At 45.0% G+C, this 21,923-nt stretch overlaps 1 protein-coding gene and 1 long non-coding RNA gene across 2 annotated transcripts in view; one reads left to right on the top strand and one right to left on the bottom strand.

Annotated features, from left to right (window-relative positions):
* The window catches only part of LOC139580654 (uncharacterized), a 38,834-nt gene extending 26,603 nt beyond the window's left edge, over positions 1-12,231 (top strand). Inside the window, exons 3-5 of the long non-coding RNA XR_011676081.1 lie at positions 10,301-10,417; positions 10,606-10,730; positions 12,133-12,231. This is a non-coding gene — a long non-coding RNA (uncharacterized lncRNA). The remainder of the gene's footprint in view (positions 1-10,300; positions 10,418-10,605; positions 10,731-12,132) is intronic.
* fbxw10 (F-box and WD repeat domain containing 10) lies at positions 397-21,804 on the bottom strand. The gene is made up of 15 exons (XM_071409537.1): positions 21,056-21,804; positions 19,760-19,957; positions 18,357-18,599; positions 14,447-14,574; positions 12,826-12,939; positions 12,501-12,607; positions 12,082-12,285; positions 11,684-11,805; positions 10,938-11,092; positions 10,564-10,706; positions 10,281-10,439; positions 3,510-3,796; positions 2,850-3,050; positions 2,005-2,707; positions 397-1,859 (listed from the first exon to the last, which is right to left on the bottom strand). The coding sequence occupies exons 1-15, from the start codon at positions 21,591-21,593 to the stop codon at positions 1,631-1,633; spliced, it is 3,531 nt and encodes a 1,176-aa protein (XP_071265638.1). The 5' UTR covers positions 21,594-21,804; the 3' UTR covers positions 397-1,630.
* Between the last annotated feature and the right edge of the window lie 119 nt (positions 21,805-21,923).

Genomic DNA, 21,923 nt, shown 5'->3' with positions numbered 1-21,923 from the left:
ATATAACCTAGCCTATGAATAAAAGTTTATAACAGGTCGAGAGACAAATTGTAGTAATCAAGGTAACAGACAGTGACACATTCAATACCAGCCTTGCACACTGATCTAGGGTGTAACCATTAGTCCAAACAGTTTCTATTTGACAAATTCAGGTAGGTTTAACCCCGTTTCGTTCCATTTGCTTCTGTTTAAGAAACGTTGGTAACACTTGACACCCAGTGTCACAACACGTTATATCATAATATGTCATAACAGCTGACATAACCTGTCATAATATGGTCATAACCCATATATTTACACCTGTTGTGACATATTGGGTTATTTAATGGGTGGTTATGACACCTACATTAGTGTCAAAACCCACAGTTATTAAATTATTTATTTCCCTGGCAAGAAGTTTCCTTTCGTTTGAAAGTTTGTTTCTTAATTCCTTTGTTGTTGTTGTAATGAATTCTTAACAGTTATATTTTTTGGAACATGCATTATGACCATCCTGTGTCATTTTACTTGGACTAAGAAAATGCACTTTATAACACCATCATAATCATATAAGCCAGATAGGCCTATCACTTACATGCCCTTATGTCAGTCATCAGTCAAAAAGAGGGTGTCTTGTCCTGCTCCTGAAATCTGCTCATGCGTGCATCCCAGTAATCAGCAACAGAGTATTGTGGTAGGTGCATGTATGACATCAATATGTGCGCAGTTACAATGATAATTTAATATGTTACATTTCTGAAAATACTGTTGCATACTGTTACATACAATACACACTGTTGACAAGTAGGCTATGGTGTAATGTTATGTTTTGCCTTGTGTGGTAGGTTGCGTGTTATGACATTATGTCAGCTGTTATGACATATTATGACATGGTCATGTCATAACGTGTTATGACGCTGGGTGTCAAGTAAAGTGTTGCCAGCATTTTTTCAACAGAATCAACGATATGAGTACACCCCTGATCACCCGCACAGTTCACTTTCATTGCAGCCACATACAAACAGCATCATCACTTTGCTCGTTGTATAATTCCTTCTCTCATCTAAGTGCTCTCCTCCTCTCACCTTTTCCCATCGCTTGTGGACTTCAGTGGGGAGTAGTGATTGAGTGCCTAGTTCTGGAGGAAGGAGAGATTATTGGGATGGAAACCCCTATGACCTCTCTGAGCTGACTGACCAACACAGATGGTATTATACTGACCCCTACTGGACACTGGGGCAATATTCAGGTTGAGTTTGGAACATATCAACATATGCTCACTTTGAAAAAATTAAAATTTCTGACACAAAACAGGTGAGGTAAAAATCATTCATTAGACCAGATAAAGAAAATAATCTGCTATCTCCTCATCAGATTACAAAAATAATATATGGATTGGTGGGAGTAGAGAAATGCATCTATATATTTACATGATACACAAGTAGTGGGGCACATAGTCTCTTTAAAAATAACTCTTGCATAGAAAGTTCAGGATCAGCAAACCAAGAGACAAGCCACCAGGGGGGAGAATCATACATGCAAAAGCCCTGGGCTCTATTCTTGCCCTGGCATGGTCACACAGTTCAAAAAGCTCCATGTGTGTATTGGGTTTAGCCAGCCAAACACCTGTCCAGCTGAGTCTCAGACAATCTCAGATGTAGATCTCATGGCCCAGCTCAGGGGCATACACCTGGTCCTGCTTGGGGAAGTCTAAGGCAGGGACACCTTTGACCTTCATCTTCCAGACCCCCTTCCTCTGTCTGTCCTGGTCATCCCTGGTCCTATAGCATCCCTCCCCCTGCTGATTCAGTTGGTGGTTCTGGACCCTGAAGTACTCCTCCAACTGGGTGTCTGTGTGGAGCCTGAAGGCCCCACGCTCCCTGAGTGAATTAATGAATAAATTAATTAATAGATGGATAGGAAGAAATCAAGAAATACTTAAAATTAGTTTGGCAACATAAAGGCATACCATCATAGAGATCTTATAATGTATTTGTTCTCTGTGTAATTCTATGCATATCATACCTGAATGGGTCTAGAGGGTTGTACTGGCTAATGGTCTTATTGGGCATCTCAAAGTCCACGTGGCGTCCTGGCCGCTTGCTGCTCACCTTCATGAACATGCGCTGCGGGGCCTGGACATTCGACTGGGCAGTGGTAGTGAATGCCCCCACCTTACGCACCGCCAGACCCGCTATACCACAGGAGGTCTGGGGCCTCTTCTTCTCTGGCTCGGGGCATGGCGTGCGCTGGGTGGAAGCTGCGTGGCTGGTGTGAGGCCGCATCACAGCTGGGGAGGGACTGCTGGAACAGACTTCACGGCTGTCGAGGGATTGCCTCAGTTTGAGATCCAGAGTGCGGGTCATAAGGGGGACGTAGGTCTTGGTCATGCCATGTTGCAAGACCTGGTGGCTGGGTCCTGCTGGGGCCTTCTGTGACTGACTCTGGGGGCTCTGTTTTGGGGTTGTAGGTGGGAATGGTGAGGCGTGGGGCTCTGGATCCACCCCCTGGACAGGTGGAGGGGAGCCCCAGGCATCTCGTACCTGGGCGTTGAGTTTCATGTTGGCCCCGGCTTGGTCGCTTCTCTGCGGCTGGTGGGTGGAGTTGACCTTGAGGAGGACATGCTGAGGTGTGACGGGCCGATGGGGCCCCCTCTTCTTCACTCGGTCTTTCACTGCTTTCTCGCTGCGCGTCAGCACCCACTTAGTCATCACAGACAGCTCCCTGGCTGTGAGAGGGTGCATATACGGTTGATTACAAGGAACAATAGTAAACACGCACTTTGTTATACAGCCATAAGGACTATAGTCTGTCTCGATTCTGTCTCTCTCAATTACGTTCAACTTCTATTGCATTCCATTCTATCTCACCTGAGCCAGTGGTTTCGCTCCTGAGCGTGTGACTGGCCCTGCTTTGGGAGTCCTGGCTGTGTCCGCTGACTGGTCTTCCAGGAGAGATGGCCGAGGGGGGCTTGGTGATGAACTCTGGCTGCAGGTCAATGTAGGCCCGGCTCCTACGGTGGCCCTGAAGCTCACTCCACGTGGCCGGCCTCATAGACTCCTGCTGCGCAGCTTTGGAGAGCAGAGAGACCACAGAAATATAATTAGTAGAACGAGGAAAAAGGGTCTCAGATCATGGCAATTTGACTGCATCCTCATGGAAATTATATTTCTATGTCAGAGACCTTGATAAAGTATAGTCACAGCAGGATGATATTAGCCTATCCTGGTGGTTCAGTCTGTTTGTGCTTTATCCCATGTTCTATGTTCTGTAGACCACTATTATATGGTTGTTATGCCATACATACATGTAACAATCAATGAATACAGAGGTGTCTGCAAACTGAAATAACACACTATTTCAGAGCAATATTCAGGGTTTTGTCTGGACATAGATGAGAGACAGGAGATAAATCATGAGGGTAGAGGAAGGTGTCTGGAAAGACATGGGGTTAATAAAAGCGAGCGATATTCAGGTTGAATTTAAGGCTAGCAGTAGGCTAATCGGCTACCAGACCCAAAGACACTTACCCTGTGCTCGGCGCATGCTGGGGGCTGACAGAGAGCGTGCGTGGTGGGACAGCTCGGGCCTCTCCGGCTTCTTGCCCTCACGGTCGTAGATCTTACGATTGGACGAGCCCACCTGTGTCATGCGCTCAGCCCGCACGTTGGAGTAGGGGTACTTGTCTTTATTGAGCATGCTTTTAAGAGTACCCCTGAACTCGTTAAAGAACTCCCTCTCGGCCAGCACGGAGTAGTCCCAGCGCACCCTGGTGAACTGGTAGATCAGAACACTGGTCCCCGTGTTCACCACCATACTGGGAGGGAGAGACGGAGGGTGGAAAAGAAAGAGAGGAAGAATAACAAAGTTATGACTATAACTACTGTTCCCTGAAGGAGGGAAATGAGAGGTACAACATACTATGGGGAGTTGCACTCCCGCGACTTCGGTTGAAGGATCTCAAATCACGCCTGACAAGGCCAATGTAATCCGCGCCTCGCTGGAAGCCCCACCTTCCAAAGGTGATAAGTGTGAAACTCGGATTCATTCCTTCAATTTAACACCGCTTTTCACCGAGCCCAGGAACGGGTGGCGTGTTTCCAAACAGATTTTGGACCTCATTTCCCTCCTTCAGGGAACAGTAGTTATAGTCATAACGTTCCCTTTCAGTCAGTCAACTTCGGTACAACACACTGTGGGGAAATAGAACCACGCCCCATGACGACTCCAACAGATACTAAATGAAACGGCCCATGGCAGACCACTCAGACATGCCCCCACAAGATGTGGCACACTGTGAGCAGTGACATCCAAGCGATAAAACCTCACAAAAGTCTGTGGTGATGCCCAACTCGCCGCAGCACAAATATCTCCTATAGTCAACCCTTTAAACAACAGCCAAAACGCTGGCAGGGCCCTGGTGGAGTGCGCACGTACACCGCTAGGTAACCCTTGCTGCTATTTGCAAGGGAGCCTCCACAATCCAGCTGGATAAAGAGTGCCTTGCCACGAACTGGATTAGCAAAACAGACAAAAAGCTGGTCACATAACCGAACATTCCTGGTCCGTAAAATGTATGTGCATAACGCTAGCACAGCACATAGAGCATGTAACCTCTGTTGCTCTTCAGAACCAAAAGGAGGAGGCAAAAAGGAAAATGTCTCAAAAGCTAAGGACCTATAGGACATAGCCATGAGGTTCAGGGCAAAGGCCTCATTTGGACGCAACGTCACCTTAAGAGTCGTCTTGGGCGAACTGAGTACAGAAACGATGTACGAATAACGCGTGAAGGAACCTTTAGCTGAGGCCAAAGCCTCGGGCAAGGTTTTACAGGAGAGGATCTTCAGATCCACAGACTCCAGTGGTTCAAAAGGAGGCCACACACAGAGCATCCCAACCCAAATCCCAAGTCGGCGGAATAGGTTGAGAAACCGGCCTGAGATGGCGCCCATCCTTTAAGAACCCTCCAGGACACAAGCCCTGCTGTGGCGCCATTCATTTCCACATGACACGCTCAAATAGACGCCATGTACACTTTCAAAGTGGAGAATGAATGACTCTGCTCTGAAAAGGAACACTTCCTTTATTTTGGGACCAAAGTAGAGGTCTGTGCAGGACAGATTTCTTCCTCCCGCATCTTTTCATACTGCACCCGCTGGCTTTCTGTCTGACTACCACGCACACATACAGCCCTCCCGTGGAAAAAAGGAGCCCTTGCGGACGAATAGTAGCATGTTCGGTGGTAAACCTCTAGCCGCGAGATTGGACATCTGAGGGGCCAAGTCCACAGACCCCATATTTCTGTCCGAGGGTGCCAAACCTGCCTGTGCGCCTGGAATAGTTGATCCCTGCACAGCGAGAGTTGCCACGGGACCCTGCCCAATAGGCGGCCGATCTCCGCGAACCATGGTTGCTTGGACTACGAGTAGCACAAAATTAAACTACAAGCCCTCCAGGAGCACCCTCCCCAACGCTCGGCTTCCTCATCGAGAAAAACTGACGACAATGCGCGTTTCGTAAATATCTACGTCGGCCCTGCCGAAAACCTCCATTCCTGAGAGAGGGTGATATCTGGATAAAAGATCTGGACCCAAGCTAGAGGCAATCGAGGACATGCATCCCCAAAGGGAGAGTATGTGTGCACTGCTCCCCAGCAATAGGGAGCGATCCAAAGTTAGGAGGGAGAGAGACAGAGTCTCTTCGGGATCGTTGATGCACTGACATATTGCACCAACATATTGTCGGCTCTGACCAGCACAAGCTGGCCCGACAAAAGCAGGGAGAAGCGCCAGATAGACTGTTAGGACTTCCAGGTAATTGATATGCAGTGCACTCAGCACCAGGGTCCATACCCCCCGAATAGAGTTGCCTTCGTACAGCTTACCCCACACTCAGCCCATGGGAGACCCCTGACAATAGCAGAGGGTCCCAGCACTGGGCCATGGCCCATGGGCATGACAGGGACACCTGAAGCAACCGGCTTAGGCTGCAAGATGCATCCAGGTGAGTGGCTAGCACACAGCGCTGGAAGGGCCCCATCAACAACAGCCCCACGGGAACAACTTCCATCACAGAAGCCATCATCCCCAGTAGGCGTAGGCACTGGCAAAAACGCACTGTGTGCCTCAGATGAAATATGGCTAAGCAGAGTTGGAATCTGGACACCCTCCGTGGGGATAGAAAAGTGCAATAAGCTAATTAGTCTAGCTCGAGACCCAAAAACGGAATGTGCTGAGATGGGGTCAGACAGCTCTTTTTCAGGTTTCTTATGAAGCCTAGAGACTGAATACAGGAAAGTAGCATGGATGTGTATAACACTGCTTGCCCCCTCGACTCCGCTGCCACCAGCCAATTGACTATAATAGCCAGCAGCTCATGAGCATTCAGAGTTTGTAGACTCTGAGGTGCTTTTTGAGGGCACGTACTGTAGGTCTAAAATGGGAGGTAAAGTCCCATTCCTTTTCCGAACCAGGAAGTACTGGCTGTACCAGCCAACCTGGATCTTCGACATAGGAACCACTCAGATTGCCTGCTTCTAGAGACGGGAGGATATCTCCTCCCTCAAAACGGGCGTTGAGGCCTCGGTAACAGTTGACGTGATGCCACTGCAGAAGCGTGGGGGACGCACAACAAATTGTAGCCAGTACCCTGACGTCACTTTTCGCTTGATCCAGGGCAACACTGCGCATGCACGCCATTGGTCGGAGCAGACAGTGAGCCTCCTGTGAAGTGCCATCTGAAGGGGCGGAACACCACATTGTGGACTGGGAGAGATTGATTATTTTTCCATTTCCATCACTCTTGACAACCGTGTGTCTGAACGTGGAGAAGGGACACTTTCCATCAAACTCTCATGTGCGAGAAACAAAACATTTGATATGCATGAACACTGTGAAACTTGGGGTTGAAAAAACTGTGTGTATGTGCCAAGGTTTGCCTAAAGCCCGGTCCACCCTGGGTACAAGGGGTCGTGTCCAACCCTGCTTGTTCCCTCGACTCTGCTACCAACCACCAATCGCCTACAGGGCCCATAACCTGCATCACTAGACACCTCATAGGGACTAATGAGCTACAGGCAGGAATCAGCAATGTTCCCGGGGCCACCCATATGTGACCCGGGAGCACGCATGACAGTAAGTCGCTTTGGATAAAAGCGTCTGCTAAATGACATACAGTGCATTCGGAAAGTATTCAGAGACCTTTACTTTCCCCACATTTTATTACTTTAAGGCCTTACTCTGAAATTGATTAAATTGTTGTTTTACCCATCAGTCTACACACCATACCCCATAATGACAAAGCAAAAACAGGCATTAGAATTTTTTGCAAATTTATAAAAAATGTATAAACTGAAATATCACATTTACATAAGTATTCCGACACTTTACTCAGTACTTTGTTGAAGCACCTTTGGCAGCGATTACAGCCTTGAGTCTTCTTGGGTATGACACTACAAGCTTGGCACACCTGTATTTGGGGAGTTTCTCCCATTCTTCTCTGCAGATCCTCTCAAACTGTCAGGTTGGATGGGGAGCGTCGCTGCACAGTTATTTTCAGGTCTCCAGAGATTTTTGATTGGGTTCAAGTCCGGGTTCTGGCTGGGCCACTCAAGGACATTCAGAAACCACTCCTGCGTTGTCTTGGCTGTGTGCTTAGGGTCGTTGTCCTGTTGGAAGGTAAACCTTTCGCCCCAGTCTGAAATCCTAAGTGCTCTGGAGCAGGTTTTCATCAAGGATCTCGCTGTACTTTGTTCCGTTTATTTTTTCCTCAATTCTGACTAGTCTCCCAGTCCCTGCCGCTGAAAAACATCCCCACAGCATGATGCTGCCACCACCATCCTTCACCTTAGGGATGGTGCCAGGTTTCCTCCAGAGGTGACGCTTGGCATTCAGCCAAATAGTTCAATCTTGGGTTCATCAGACCAGAGAATCTTGTTTCTCATGGTCTGAGAGTCCTTTAGCTGCCTTTTGGCAAACTCCAAGTGGGCTGTCATGTGCCGTTTACTGAGGACTGGCTTCCGTCTGGCAACTCTACCATAAAGGCCTGATTGGTGGAGTGCTGCAGAGATGATTGTCCTTCCTCCACAGAGGAACTCTGGAGCTCTGTCAGAGTGACCATCGGGTTCTTGGTCACCTCCCTGACCAAGGCCCTTCTCCCCTGATTTTTCAGTTTGGCCGTGCAGCCAGCTCTAGGAAGAGTCTTGGTGGTTCCAAACTTCTTCCATTAAGAATGATGGAGGCCATTGTGTTCTTGGGGACCTTCAATGCTGCAGAAATGTTTTGGTACCCTTCCCCAGATCTGTGCCTCGACACAATCCTGTTTCGGAGCTCTACGTACAATTCCTTCTACCTCATGGCTTGGTTTTTGCTCTGACATGCACTGTCAACTGTGAAACCTAATATACACAAGTGTGTGCCTTTCCAAATCAATTTACCACAGGTGGACTCCAATCAAGTTGTAGAAACATCTAAAGGATTATCAATGGAAACAGAATGCACCTGAGCTCAATTTTGAGTCGCATAGCAAAGGGTCTGAATCCTTATGTAAATAAGGTATCTGTTTTTAAATGTTCATACATTTTAAAAATATTCTACAAATCAGTTTTTGCTTGTCCTTATGGGTTATTGTGTGTAGATTGATGAGGAAAATAAATAATTTAATACATTTTCGAATAAGGCTGTAACGTAACAAAATGTGGAAAAAAGGAAGGGGTCTGAATACTTTCCGATTGCACTGTATATTATTATATTATATATTATGAGCCACCTATGGGGAGGAGTGCCCCTTGTGGACAGAAAGGTAATTGCCCAACTTATTTCTCCCATCCTGGTAAGATTGATATGCCCCCTGAACACCATGAACAGAATGGAATGTGGGGTACCAATGGGGCATTAAACATGTACAAGCTTCCAATACATGAGACTGAATAGCCTGCATTAAGCCCGGACCCTTATGGGCACAGAGGGCTCTGGAAATGGCTGATGTAGCACCCCGTTTACCATAACAAAACGTGGGGGCACTGCCATCACAGTAATGTTTTTGCAGAGTGGCGCACTGGTTGCTCAGACCTGTGCTAAGGCCCCTCATTCCAGGGTTACCCGAGCCAGTGATTTGGGGGCTGCTTCCTAATTGGAGGAGCACGCAAGCCCCGCTTTCTCCGGCCTAATGCCGGGGGAACACTAGTAAGCTTCATTCACTGGAAGTGAAAAAAAATTGTAACCAATGTTAGCCAGGATGTTCTTTAGTCTAAGCTAGGCTAGCTAGCATCTTTGACCGCAGCACCATCCATTTTGAATAACCAAACGACTTAACGCTACGTATACTAAACAACAGAGCTACCCAAGCAACTCCATCGGATGCAGGAATAGCTAGTATTAGCTAGCTCTCCTCGATGAGTTAGCTAACCTGGCTAGCACGCTATGCAGCGCTTTAGCTAGCATGGTCTCAAAAGTCTATGTAGGACTGGATTACCGAGGTGGGACCGGACCCTTCATTGACAAGTCTGGGAAGAAAGGGCAAGCAGTGCTTGACCGAGGCAGACACAGGCGGTGGCGGGGTACCCACCGAAACTGGCCACCCTCTCTCTTCGAGTAGCCTCCCATAACTGGTGACAGAGCATACTGGAGTCAGGTTGAGAGCGGGCAGCAAACGACACACACCCAGGCAGACAAAACATTTGCTCTGACCAAAGAGCCAATCCATCTCCGCATCCCAAAACTCGGACAGCCGAGGTACGGGCACTCGGAAGAGGAAGTCACTATCAGAAACACCAAGCCCCCTTAAGAATGCTACACAATTGTTAAGAGTACCTGCTCGTGGACTAGTAGGGGAACAGTGCCAGCTATCCCCTAGTCCTTCACACAAACTGATTTGAGCAAGGGCATGCCAGAGCATGCACCGAGCCGAGACATACAAGACAACAATCGTGAGTATCTATTTATTTATTTGGGCATGGTCGCGAACACTAACCCGGCTTAGCCTTCGTCGTCTAGGTTGCATTTTTTGCCATCTTATTAATTGGTATAGCCAGGCCAAGCAATCCGTCAGGCGTGATTTTACATCCTTCAACCGAAGTCTCAAGAGTGTGACTCCCCATAGTATGTTGTACCGAAGTTGACTGATTTAAATGGAACCAGGAGGGGCAGAGAAGAGAGGGAGATGTCTTAAAGACATACGCTTCTGGGTAAAATCATGGTTGTCAAAGTAAAAATTTAATGAATGATTACTCACTTGTTGATTTAAGTGAAATTAATGATCACTAACTTGTTGTTGTGTGGGTGCAGGGACAGTACAGTACTTACTTGTTGTTGTGTGTGTGCAGGGACCGGATAGGGCTGTGTTGACCCCCAGCCTTGATGACTCTCAGGCAGTCCCCTGTCAGGAAGTTGAAGATGCGGATCTTCCCGTCTCCACAGCCGGTAATGACACGCAGGAAAAGGTAGATCAGCGCCAGGACCTCCCTAGAGGATGACAAACATATACACACACTCACAGCATTTAACGAACCTCAAGATAAACCAGTCAAAAACAATACCAAAAACAAAAGTACTTGTTCTTTTTTGTATGACATTTTTTTATGCTCACTTTGGATGGCGATAGGTCATCAGGTTCTTCTTTATGTCACAGTTGGTGCTCCAGGCCATGACCTGTCCATCAGAACCACCTGACAGGATGTGCCACTGGTCGAAGAACAGACACTTTACAGAGCTCTGGTGGGCATCGATTACCTGGAAGACAAGACAGGGACTTTGGTGAGGACAGTGTCAATTTCACTCAAAAAACATTTAAATCGAAACCTATTGAAATGGGAGACCCAATTCCATGTGCCCTTGTTTGAGTTTACTGTACATCTTTTCTTCTGACCACTAGATAAGACTCCTGAAAATAAAAGATATGGATGCCTTTTGTGTAAAAAGGTCAATGAAGACATAGACCTGACAGAGTACAGACCATCTTACCTTGAGGAGTGAGGCGGTCTCCATACCCCACATTTTGACCAGCCCTTTGTCACAGCTGCTCATCACTAGAGCCTTGTCTATCTTCACACACAGGATGGGGTTGTGGTGCCTAAACTTCAGCTTCTCATAGCAATGCCCTGTCTGCAGGTTCCACACTGCCGTGGAGGTGAAAGCACACAAAGTTACTAACACACAAAACAAGGTTGATACATTTTCAATCAAACTGCCTGACATGCTGACTACACCAGCCACCAACTATATTAATTAGGGGTCGAAACACACATCAAATATTCATAGACATTTAGCTAGCTAGCTGTTGCTTGTAGTTTGTCATGGGACATGAACATTGGGTTGTTATTTTACCTGACATACATATAGTCTTCTTTTTATCTGGTTCTTTGTAGAATTTTGACACGGAGTCATACAAAATCGTGTGTTTTTCTACTCCAACGATTAATCCACAGATAAAAAGGGAAACCTAGCTAGTTTTTAGTTAGTTATTCCTTATCATTCCTCGTTTGTCTTTCAAGCATCCACGTGGGTTTGTATCTTCCTGATATCCAATAAGGAGGGAACTTGCAGCATGTGGAGCGCCTCACATAGAACCAACTTCTATTTTAGTGCCTGGCTATGCAGATGCTCGTTCACACATATTGAATGGTGTGGGTGAAATTATTAAATAACATGTATGTGTAAACGCTCACACGCAACGTGGCCGGTGAGGTTTACGTGTGACACTTACTTACCTTTGACTTTGCAATCATTGGCCCCTGAGACTAGACAATTCCCATGCAGGTCCAGGCAGTTGATGGTACCCAAGTGGCCACGGAAGAGCATAAGGCATACGCCTGTTTTCAGATTCCAACACCTATAGTGAATGTACAGTATATATCAAACCAGTCATTCATAAAGACTCAATAAGTATCAACACCTAAATTAGCAAGGTCAACTACAATTGACAGTAAATCACAAGTTTAGCATTAAAAACACAGTCATTCTTCATCACAGTCATTGCTATGTTTTCAAACCAAATTCAAAAACCCATAGAATTGAGTAAAACGGGTCCAAACTACCCATGATGGTCTCATTGACTAGAGATGCCCATTCTAGTAATTATATTTCTATTTCTTTACCCTCCTCCTACCTGATGCTGAGGTCGTAGCTGGCGCTAATGACCAGTCCTCTCTCCTCACAGAGCAGCAGGGCCCTGATGGAGCCGGCGTGGCCCTGGATCACCGGGTACACCTCCTTCAGTGTCAGCACGTCCAGCAGACGCACCACGCGGTCCTTGGACCCCACGGCCACCAGCTGACCTCCACTGTAGTGCACCACCCTGGAGGGGTCTTCCCTGTTGACCACAACAAAGATACATCAGTTACGTCTCAAATGGCCCCAATGCACTACTTTTTCATACGGCTCTGGTCAAAAGTAGTTCACTATATAGGGAATAGGGTGTCATTTCAGACGCACTCCCAGACTTTGAAATATAGGCCTTGTTACTGTATTATTTGCATGCAGCAGGTGCTATAATGTTACAAAGACACTGTGGTTACCGTTACCGACCTGTCCAGCAGCACCAGAACGTTGTACACTCCACAGTAGACATTCCGCTCTTCCATCTGTATGGCTCGGGTTCTAACGCCAGCATAGATGGCCTCAAAGCCCTTCTCCTGTAGGACAGACAACCACAGATAGCCAGTACAAACGTCAGAGGATCATATCCTAGTCATCAGAATATAGAATAGAATCGTCATCTGCTTTTCACAAGCCCCAAGAGACACACACACACACATACGATGAAAGCAGCATCCCCTAGAGCAGTTTTGTCATTTGGGATAAGTGGTGACGTTGATTGATATGATAATAAGGTAGATAGTGATGTGTTTACCTGTCTGATTTTGGAGAAGATTTCTCCGTGGTGCATGTGCTTCTCATCCTCCCTGATGGGCACTAGGACCTTGCGGACTTTGGCATATGTAGAGCTGACACCTGTAGTGTTGCTCTGAGAGAGGGAGAAAAGTCACACAGGTTTATATTAACATGTACTTAGCATGCCATGATGATAATGGACAACCTGTCATCTGTGTGATCTCTAGATTATCTTGAGCTACTTTTAAAATCAATCAATCAATATATTTGCTAAGTGGCATAAAAAATCTAAATCCAAGCACTTGTGTGGGTTTGCAAGCTAAAAAGCCTTTAAAGAGCAATGAATCCCTTTGAAATTGGCCTATGTGGCATCGATATGAGTCAGAAACAGTTATTCTAGTGTCAAAATTTACTACAAAGTGTGAATAGGATAATCTTGGTCATAAAGTCAGTCTGGTCTAAAACGGCGTTTGGAACATCCGTGTGTCACAACGGGTAAATGTAGGTTGGGTTTTAATTTGATGATGTCCATTTACCTACTAAAATGGGGTGAACAGCTACAGTGATTGCTCTCTATCCAATATCATAGACAGTGAGGCAGACCTGCCCAGCACAAAACAACACGTTGCGCATTTAAAAAAAAAAAATATATATATATACATACACTGCACTAAATACCTTAGATGTAATATTACACAACTTAAACATCCTTGCCAAAAATGTCAAAATTAATTTAATATTTATTCAGTTATCTTCGATTTTTTATGAAATAGGCTTATGCATGGCATCTACAGTGTGTGACGGGGACAAACATTAACCAAATGTAGAATTGGTCAGAAAACACACCTCCAAGACTGAAATCTTTGTTTCCTAATGAGAAACAGAAAAACACAAGTGCCAATTGGCATGTTCAGTCACTCTTTAATGTATGGGCTAGATCATTATTGAAATACACCAACACGTTTCATCAAGGTGAAGCCGTTAGCTGAAACGTGTTGGTGTATTTTAATAATGAACTAGCCCACCCATGAAAAGCTTTTTAACTTGCAAACCCACACAAGTGCCTTGACTTTGATTTTTTTATGCCACTTGGCAAAGATATTGAGTGTTTGATTGATTTTAAAAGTGGCTCAAGATACTCTGGGGATTATAACGACGCACACATTAAATCTAAATCAGGTGGTTACAAAATTTGGCACTATGTAGGGAATAGAGTGCCATTTGGGATTTATTGAGATGACTGCATAGTGGTCACTAGTTAGCACAGCCATAAAGTCCTAAAATCTGATTGGAAACCTAATCATAACCTTAATCACACTGCTAACCTTACTAAACCTTACCTTAAATGCAGACCAAAAAGCACCCAAAAAACACACTTTTTTTTTTACAATATAGACAATTTTGACTTTGCAGCTGTCCCATCTAGCGGAAACCGATCAGTTCTGCCTTAAGAGCAAGACTCACTTAGCACTTATTTGTAGTTATTCTTTTTCCATTCGCTTTTTTAGTACTATTCCCCTTCAAGAGCAGCTCCCGCTACTTATTTTTCTTCAATAATCAATATCTTTATTGTCCTGAAAAAAATCTATGTGTCATTGGTGGATTTAGAGTGTGGTATTTTAATAGTTACCATACAGTACCTGCATCAACATAGCTTGTTTCTCCACCATCTTCTTGGCATTAAGGTCCTCCTGAGTGTCTTCCGTCAGGTATCGCCAGTGTTGGGAGACATCCCTGCAGCTGTTCAGAGAGGTCTTGTCTAGAAGACCTGAAACAAACAGCTTCTGCACTTAAATATTTGAGGGTATGGTGACAGGCAGCCATCCCTCAAAGGTTACAGCAATCCATACTGTAGATCTAATCGATATGTGGTCCATTGAAGGACGACTACTTGTGATAATTCATAACAGAATGAGAGAATTCAGATTGAAATACTATTCCGTCTGCACCAAGGAAACCTAGGTGATGTCACAAGGCGTTTTGTGTTTAAAAGCATGGAATGAGAAAATTATTCAGAGATAGTGACTCAAATATTGAACAGTTGTTGAAAAGGTAAATGTCTTTTGTTTAAAAAATAGAAAACTATTATGGTATTTTAAATTATTCCTTTTTTTTTTTATATAAGAATTGGACCATCATTATGCAAACACAGATATCTTTCAAATGTAAATGAAGGCTTCATAACAACATTTTAACAACACCTCCAAGAGAATTGTTGTACCGATTGCTAAGCAAAGGTTTGTTGTTCTTCCGTCTCATCAATATCCAGGGAGAACAGCTCAAGGTATGAAGCAGGAGAGGCATAGAGCTTTAAAAGGGTAGCCTTGCTGTCACGTTCCTGACCTTATTTCCTTTGTTCAGTATTGTTTAGTTGGTCAGGACGTGAGCTGGGTGGGCATTCTATGTTATGTGTTTCTATGTTGGGTTCATTGTCAACTAGCCTGATATGGTTCTCAATCAGGGGCAGGTGTTTTACGTTTCCTCTGATTGAGAACCATATTAAGGTAGGCTGTTCTCACTGTTTGTTTGTGGGTGATTGTTGCCGTGTCTGTGTTTGTTCGCCACACGGTACTGTTTCGTTCAGTCGTTTGTTCCTGTTCATGTTTTATGTTCTCAAGTTCAGGTCTGTTCACGTCATTTTGTATTTTGTCAGTGTTCTGTTTAGTTGGATAAATCATTCAAATTCAACATCATGAACATTCACCACGCTGCGCCTTGGTCCTCCTCTCTTCCACATATCGACGAGCGTTACACTTGCAAAACAAAGTCATCACCATGGCATAGCTATTTAGCCCTGATATGTTTCTCTATGGGGCTGATTCAAGGAAATGTCAACAGGTACTTCAATCTAGACAAAAGAAGACAGTGCAGAGTATACCGCTGTCCCTGAACAGAGCCAGATAAACACTGTGCATATCAGGTGGCATATCAGGTGGCCCATCTGCACACACTGAATCTGCAATATGATCGACCATATAAACTAGCAGCTAGGGAAGGTATGGAGTAATATTAAGATAGTCTCAAGGTATTGCTCACCTGAGGTAGAGTACCTCATGATAAGCTGTAGACCACACTATCTACCAAGAGAGTTTTCATCTACATTTTTCGGAGCCGTCTATTTACCACCACAAACCGACGCTGGCACTAAGACCGCACTCTACAAGCTGTATAAGGCCATAAGCAAACAAGAAAATGCTCATCCAGAAGTGGCGCACCTAGTGGCCGGGGACTTTAATGCAGGCAAACTTAAATCTGTTTTACCTCATGTCACATGTGCAACCAGAGGAAAAAAACTCTAGACCACCTTTACTCCATACACAGAAAAAAGCTCTCCCTCGCCCTCCATTTGGCAAGTCTGACCATAATTCTATCTTCCTGATTCCTGCTTACAAGCAAAAACTAAAATAGGAATTACCTATGACTCGCTCAATACGGAAGTGGTACGATGACGCGGATGCTACACTACAGGACTGTTTTGCTAGCACAGACTGGAAAATGTTCCGGTTATTCATCCAATGGCATTGAGGAGTATACCACCTCAGTCACCGGCTTCATCAATAAGTGCATCGACGACGTCCCCCCCACAGTGACTGTACGTACATATTCCAACCAGAAGCCATGGATTACAGGCAACATCCGCACCGAGCTAAAGGCTAGAGCTACCACTTTCAAGGAGCAGGACACTAATCCGGACGCTTAGAAATCCCGCTATGCCCTCAGACAAACCATCAAACAGGCAAAGCGTCAATATTGAGATTGAAACCTACAACACCGGCTCTGACACTTGTTGGATGTTGTTTTATTATATTATTTATTTAACCTTTATTTAACTAGGCAAGGCTTACAAACTATTACGGACTACAAAGGGAAACACAGCCGCGAGCTGTCCAGTGACACAAGCCTACCAGATGAGCTAAATGCCTTTTATGCTCGCTTCGAGGCAAGCAACACTGAAGCATGCATGAAGCTGTTCCGGACGACTGTGTGATCATGCTTTCCGTAGCCAATGTGAGCAAGACCTTTAAACAGGTCAACATTCACAAGGCCGCGGGGCAAGACGGATTACCAGGTCGTGTACTCAGAGCATGTGCGTACCAACTGGCAAGTGTCTTCACTGACATTTTCAACCTCTCCCCGACCGAGTCTGTAATACCTACATGTTTCAAGCAGACCACCATATTCCCTTTGCTCAAGAAAGCTACGGTAACGAGCCTAAATGACTAACGCCCCGTAGCACTCATCTTGGTAGCCATGAAGTGCTTTGAAAGGCTGGTCATGGCTCACATCAACACCATCATCCCAGAAACCCTAGACCAACGCCAATACGCATGCCGCCCCAACAGATGACGCAATCTCAATCGCATTCCACACTGCCCTTTCCCACCTGGACAAAAGTAACACCTATGTGAGAATGCTGTTCATTGACTACAACTCAGCGTTCAACACCATAGTGCCCACAAAGTTCATAACTAAACACCATCATTAAGTTTTCTGACGACACAACGGTGGTAGGCCTGATCACCAACAACGATGAGACAGCCTATAGGGAGGAGGTCAGAGACCTGGCAGTGCGGTGCCAGGACAACAACCTTGCCCTCAATGTGAGCAAGACAAAGGAGCTGATTGTGCTACACGGGAAAAGGAGGGCTGAACACATACCCATTCACATCGATGGGGCTGTAGTGGAGCGGGTTGAGAGTTTCAAGTTCCTTGGTGTCCACATCACCAACAAACTATCATGGTCCAAACACACCAAGACAGTCGTGAAGAGGGCACGACAATGCCTTTTCCCCTTCAGGAGACTGAAAAGATTTGGCATGGGTCTCCAGATCCTCAAAAAGTTCTACAGCTGCACCATCGAGAGCATCCTGAGCGGTTACATTCCCACCTGGTATGGTAACTGCTTGGCATCCGACCGTAAGGTACTACAGAGGGTAATGCGTATGACCCAGTACATCACTGGGGCCAAGCTTCCTGCCATCCAGGACCTATATACTAGGCGTGTCAGAAGAAAATTGCCAAAGACTCCAGTCACCCAAGTCATAGACTGTTCTCTCCGCTCCCGCACGGCAAGCGGTACCAGAGCGCAAAGTCTAGGTCCAAAAGGCTCCTTGACAGCTTCTACCCCCAAGCCATAAGACTGCTGTGCAATTAATAAAATGGCCACCCGGACTATTTGAACCCACCCCCCTTTGTTTTTACAATACTGCTACTACCTGTTTATTATATATGCACAGTCACATGTGACAAATACAATTTGATTTGATTCGATAATAGCTGCTGAGACCAGTATTCTTCATGTAGAATACTGGAGAGGGGGATATGCAGTGATGTAGTAGTAAAATAAACAGGTGGGTTAACTGATCACCGGTCACGGTGAAAAAAGTTATGCTCCCTATACTTTCAATGCATTTTTTTTTCAATGCATGTTTAGTTGCATTTACCCTCCACTACACATCTGAGGATAGATATTCTCATGTAACACCACAGAGTCCTTTGAATGATAGCTTAGACATGTTTTGGAGGGGTGGGGGGTGCATGGTGGCTCACCTAAAATCCTCTTGGCAAGATGAACAGGGAGACCCCGGATGAAGTTTCTGTATCGGCAGACCCCAGACAGAGAGGTGGAGGACCGAGGGACCACCATCAGAGCAGGGTCGTCTGAACAGGTGGAGTCTGTGTCACTATCCTCCTTCACCCCCATACACACACTGCCAAAGCCCTGCAGGCCTTCAGAGGTAGGGCTGGCACCCACCACCGCCCATGGAGCTACATGGAGTTGGCAGCTCTTGGCTGAAAATAAAGAAACACAGTGAGGTAGAAATTCATATTGGACTGGAAATGGGGAACTTTGAAGAGTGCACAAACATTTGACCAACCAAAATGTCAATGATCATTGTAGTCTACTTTGATTAAAATAATAATAATGTATTGGGTGCTTATATTTGTCCTATTAATCAAACATGACATTTTTATCATAACCATTCAGTAACACAGGTACCCCCACTGCAGGAGCGGACTGGGACAAGAATTTGGCCCTGGCATTTTATCCACACCAGCCCCCATCACTGCGCACACCGCCAGCTCACCATTTTGTTTGCCTCCCAGTCTCAGCATATTTTCTGCTGTCACTCTGTGCTTCTTCTTGTTCTCTGTCTGTCTGCTTATTAACCCTTATACGTTCTACACCTACCCTAAGTGTTAATTACTATTACAGGGCTCCTAACCTCATCCCCAGGCTATTGCACACTGAGCATATACAGTAAGTCTGGGATATCAATGATTCAAAGTAGGCCTTAGTGGGAGTGAATTCTATGGGAGTGACCTACGGACTAATGTATTTGTCATCATTTCATTTTAGTGAATCACATGACTGCATGTGATTCACTAACATCACAACATTTCCCCTTGGTGTCACTGGGTAAATTCAATCAATTCAATCAATTGAATTTACCACAGGTGGACTCCAATCAAGTTGTGGAAACATCTCAAGGATGATCAATGGAAACAGGATGCACCTGAGCTCAATTTCGAGTCTCATGGGAAAAGGGTCTGAATAAGGTATTTCTGTTTTTTATTTTTAATACATTTGCAAAACTTTCTAAAAACCTTTGATTCCCTTTGTCATTATAGGGTATTGTGTGTAGATTAATGAGGGATAAAAATAATGTAATACATTTTAAAATCAGGCTGTAATTTAACAAAATGTGGAAAAAGGGAAGGGGTCTGAATACTTTCCGAATGCACTGTATATATAAAAAAGTGTGTACATTTCAACCAGCCCACCCAACTAAAAAATGGTCCAGCCCATCTGGCATATGCCAGAATTGCCAAATGGCCAATCCAACCCTGCCCCACTGCCCTTACAGGTTGACCATTGATAAGCCTACAGTTACTGACATTCATTCCTGATGGCAACAAAACACAAAAACATTTCTAACAGCAACACTCACAGAGCTCTGGATCATGGCATGTCTCCTGGCCTCCATCGATGGTGTCGATGTCAGTTTCATGGTGCATGTTGACAGGGTCATAGAAAGAGCTGGCACAGATGAGGAGGTCCAGGTCTGGATGACCCTCCTGAGAGTTGAAAGAGTAGGTGGATTCTGGGATAGAGGAGGTGTCATCCTCATGATCCTCATCCTCCAGCACTGAAAAGAGAAGTTAGATTATTATGGGTTAAAAATACATCCAGTTTTTCAAATTAGCCTACAATTCATAAAGATAACTTTCACACTTCTGCATGGAATATCATTTCACGTGTGGTCATTACATAGGCAACAAAGGTGCTCAAATGAAAATGTACTTAGTGGAGGACGTCAGTAAGTTGTCATAAAACTAATTCAAATCAAATGTTATTTGTCACATGCGCCGAATACAACGGTATAGACTTTACCATGAAACGCTTGCTTACGGCCCTTCCCAACGATGCTGAGTTTAAAAACAATATATATCATAAAAAGAAAGATAGTAAGACAAGAAATAAAAGTTATTATATTATATTCCAGGGGTTAGTAGTATAAAGAAAAAATCCATCCAAAACCACTCATTCCTATAATTTACAGTGTTGCATAACACTAATATGTGACAAGGTTGGTAGCAACATGTGACTATCGTTGTGGAAATTTGTTGCAGCTCAAGTTTACTACAACACCCACAATGCAATTCTCTCTATGGACTGGCTACCTGCATAGTACCTACTAGCAAGCGTAGCTACATACACAATAATACCAAAGTTAATATCGGCATGTGAAGTTGCTAGTTAGTGTAGTGCGATTTTACAGCTATCAATTTAGGAGTCTACAATATCCCCATGTTCAACCTGCAGATCTGTGCGTCAGAGAGGAGTATGATATTCGCAATGGCACCATGAAATGCACCCTGGACTGAAGAGGCAGACAAACTGGAGAAACGTTAGACCCTCTGTTAAATTACACATTTCTCGAGGTAGCAATATCGCAAAAAATGGCTCATTCGAGAGAAGTCAACCTCGCATTATGACATCGGCCATTATTGAAATCTGACATGTATGAAATAAGTTTTTGCGATCTAAAAGTCGTATTCCTATTAACTTCCAGTGTAGTGGGTGGTTTTATCGCATTGCTACGTCATACCGGCCGAATTTCTGCATACTTGAACGACAATAGCTCACATACACATGAAAACATGAAATTACCCAGGGAATTGATAGAACATCGGTCAGAGATGCACAAACGCATTCAACATGGGTGAATCTTTACTTTAAGTACCTGCACCGTTAAGTTGGAGGAAGGCCCGTTTTGCTCTAACTATAAGAACACTTGTCAAGTTTCCAAGCATGTGAAGAAGCCCTGTATCGCAGAGGGAAAGAATTCCTAAAAGATAGTTGGATTTTGTCCAGTGGTGGCTGCGACTGAACCAGTCCCAAGTGTCAACCATCTCCATCCCAAGAAGTTTGGTGTCAAGCGCTCGGTCCTGGCTCCAAGTGGTCATATCTTCTGAAACACTTGACTTCTGTCGTGACCTGGTATAGGTGAAATCTTTCCCAAATGTCACTTGCAGTACTCTTTGGATGGTTTCGAGAATCTCGACACTTTGGCACCGCACGAGAATGCCAGTAAGGAATCTCCTTTTGGACGAGTCCCCTGCGCGCGACATCCACTGGGTCGAATCGCGGAGCTTGGAAGTGAAGATGCAAGATTGGCAATTTCCACAGATGTTGAAATCTGCATCTTCCTTCTTGCAACAAAGCCTGTCCACTGTGTCGACTCTATATCCACACTGTTCTTTTGATCCAAAGCGTTTCATTGCGTTGGTTTATTAAGCTTAGTTTAATTCCAAATCTTAAAAAAAAAAGTATGTTTCCGACTGGCTGCACTGCAACCTGGTTGGAAATTCTTATCGCTGTTGCTTGGTGGTTGCCATGCGACTAGCCCAAGGGTTGCTTGTCAACTTTTTTTTGGTTGCCTGGAAACCCGAGGTTGAATTGTATTGAATTCTACGTCGGGCAGAAATGAGCGTTTGAAACAGGAAAGTTTCCTATCACAACCTTTACAAGCCAGAATGTTGAATAAATTTATATTTTAACGTACAATACCGGTTGTCTGTGCGGTTGGTTCTTTTGGCGGTAGGAATGTG

The sequence above is a fragment of the Salvelinus alpinus genome, chromosome 7 (genome assembly GCF_045679555.1).
Source record: "Salvelinus alpinus chromosome 7, SLU_Salpinus.1, whole genome shotgun sequence".
Taxonomy (NCBI): Eukaryota; Metazoa; Chordata; class Actinopteri; order Salmoniformes; family Salmonidae; genus Salvelinus; species Salvelinus alpinus.
This window is presented reverse-complemented; position numbering and strand designations above follow the sequence as displayed.

Excerpts from the sequence above, each read along its gene's own strand:
- fbxw10 (XM_071409537.1), bottom strand. The coding sequence starts at position 21,593 with ATGAAACGCTTTGGATCAAAAGAACAGTGTGGATATAGAGTCGACACA. Across the intron at positions 12,286-12,500 it reads GTTCTGGTGCTGCTGGACAG|GGAAGACCCCTCCAGGGTGG; the intron begins GTCGGTAACGGT and ends TGTGGTCAACAG. Across the intron at positions 11,806-12,081 it reads AGCTACGACCTCAGCATCAG|GTGTTGGAATCTGAAAACAG; the intron begins GTAGGAGGAGGG and ends CATTCACTATAG.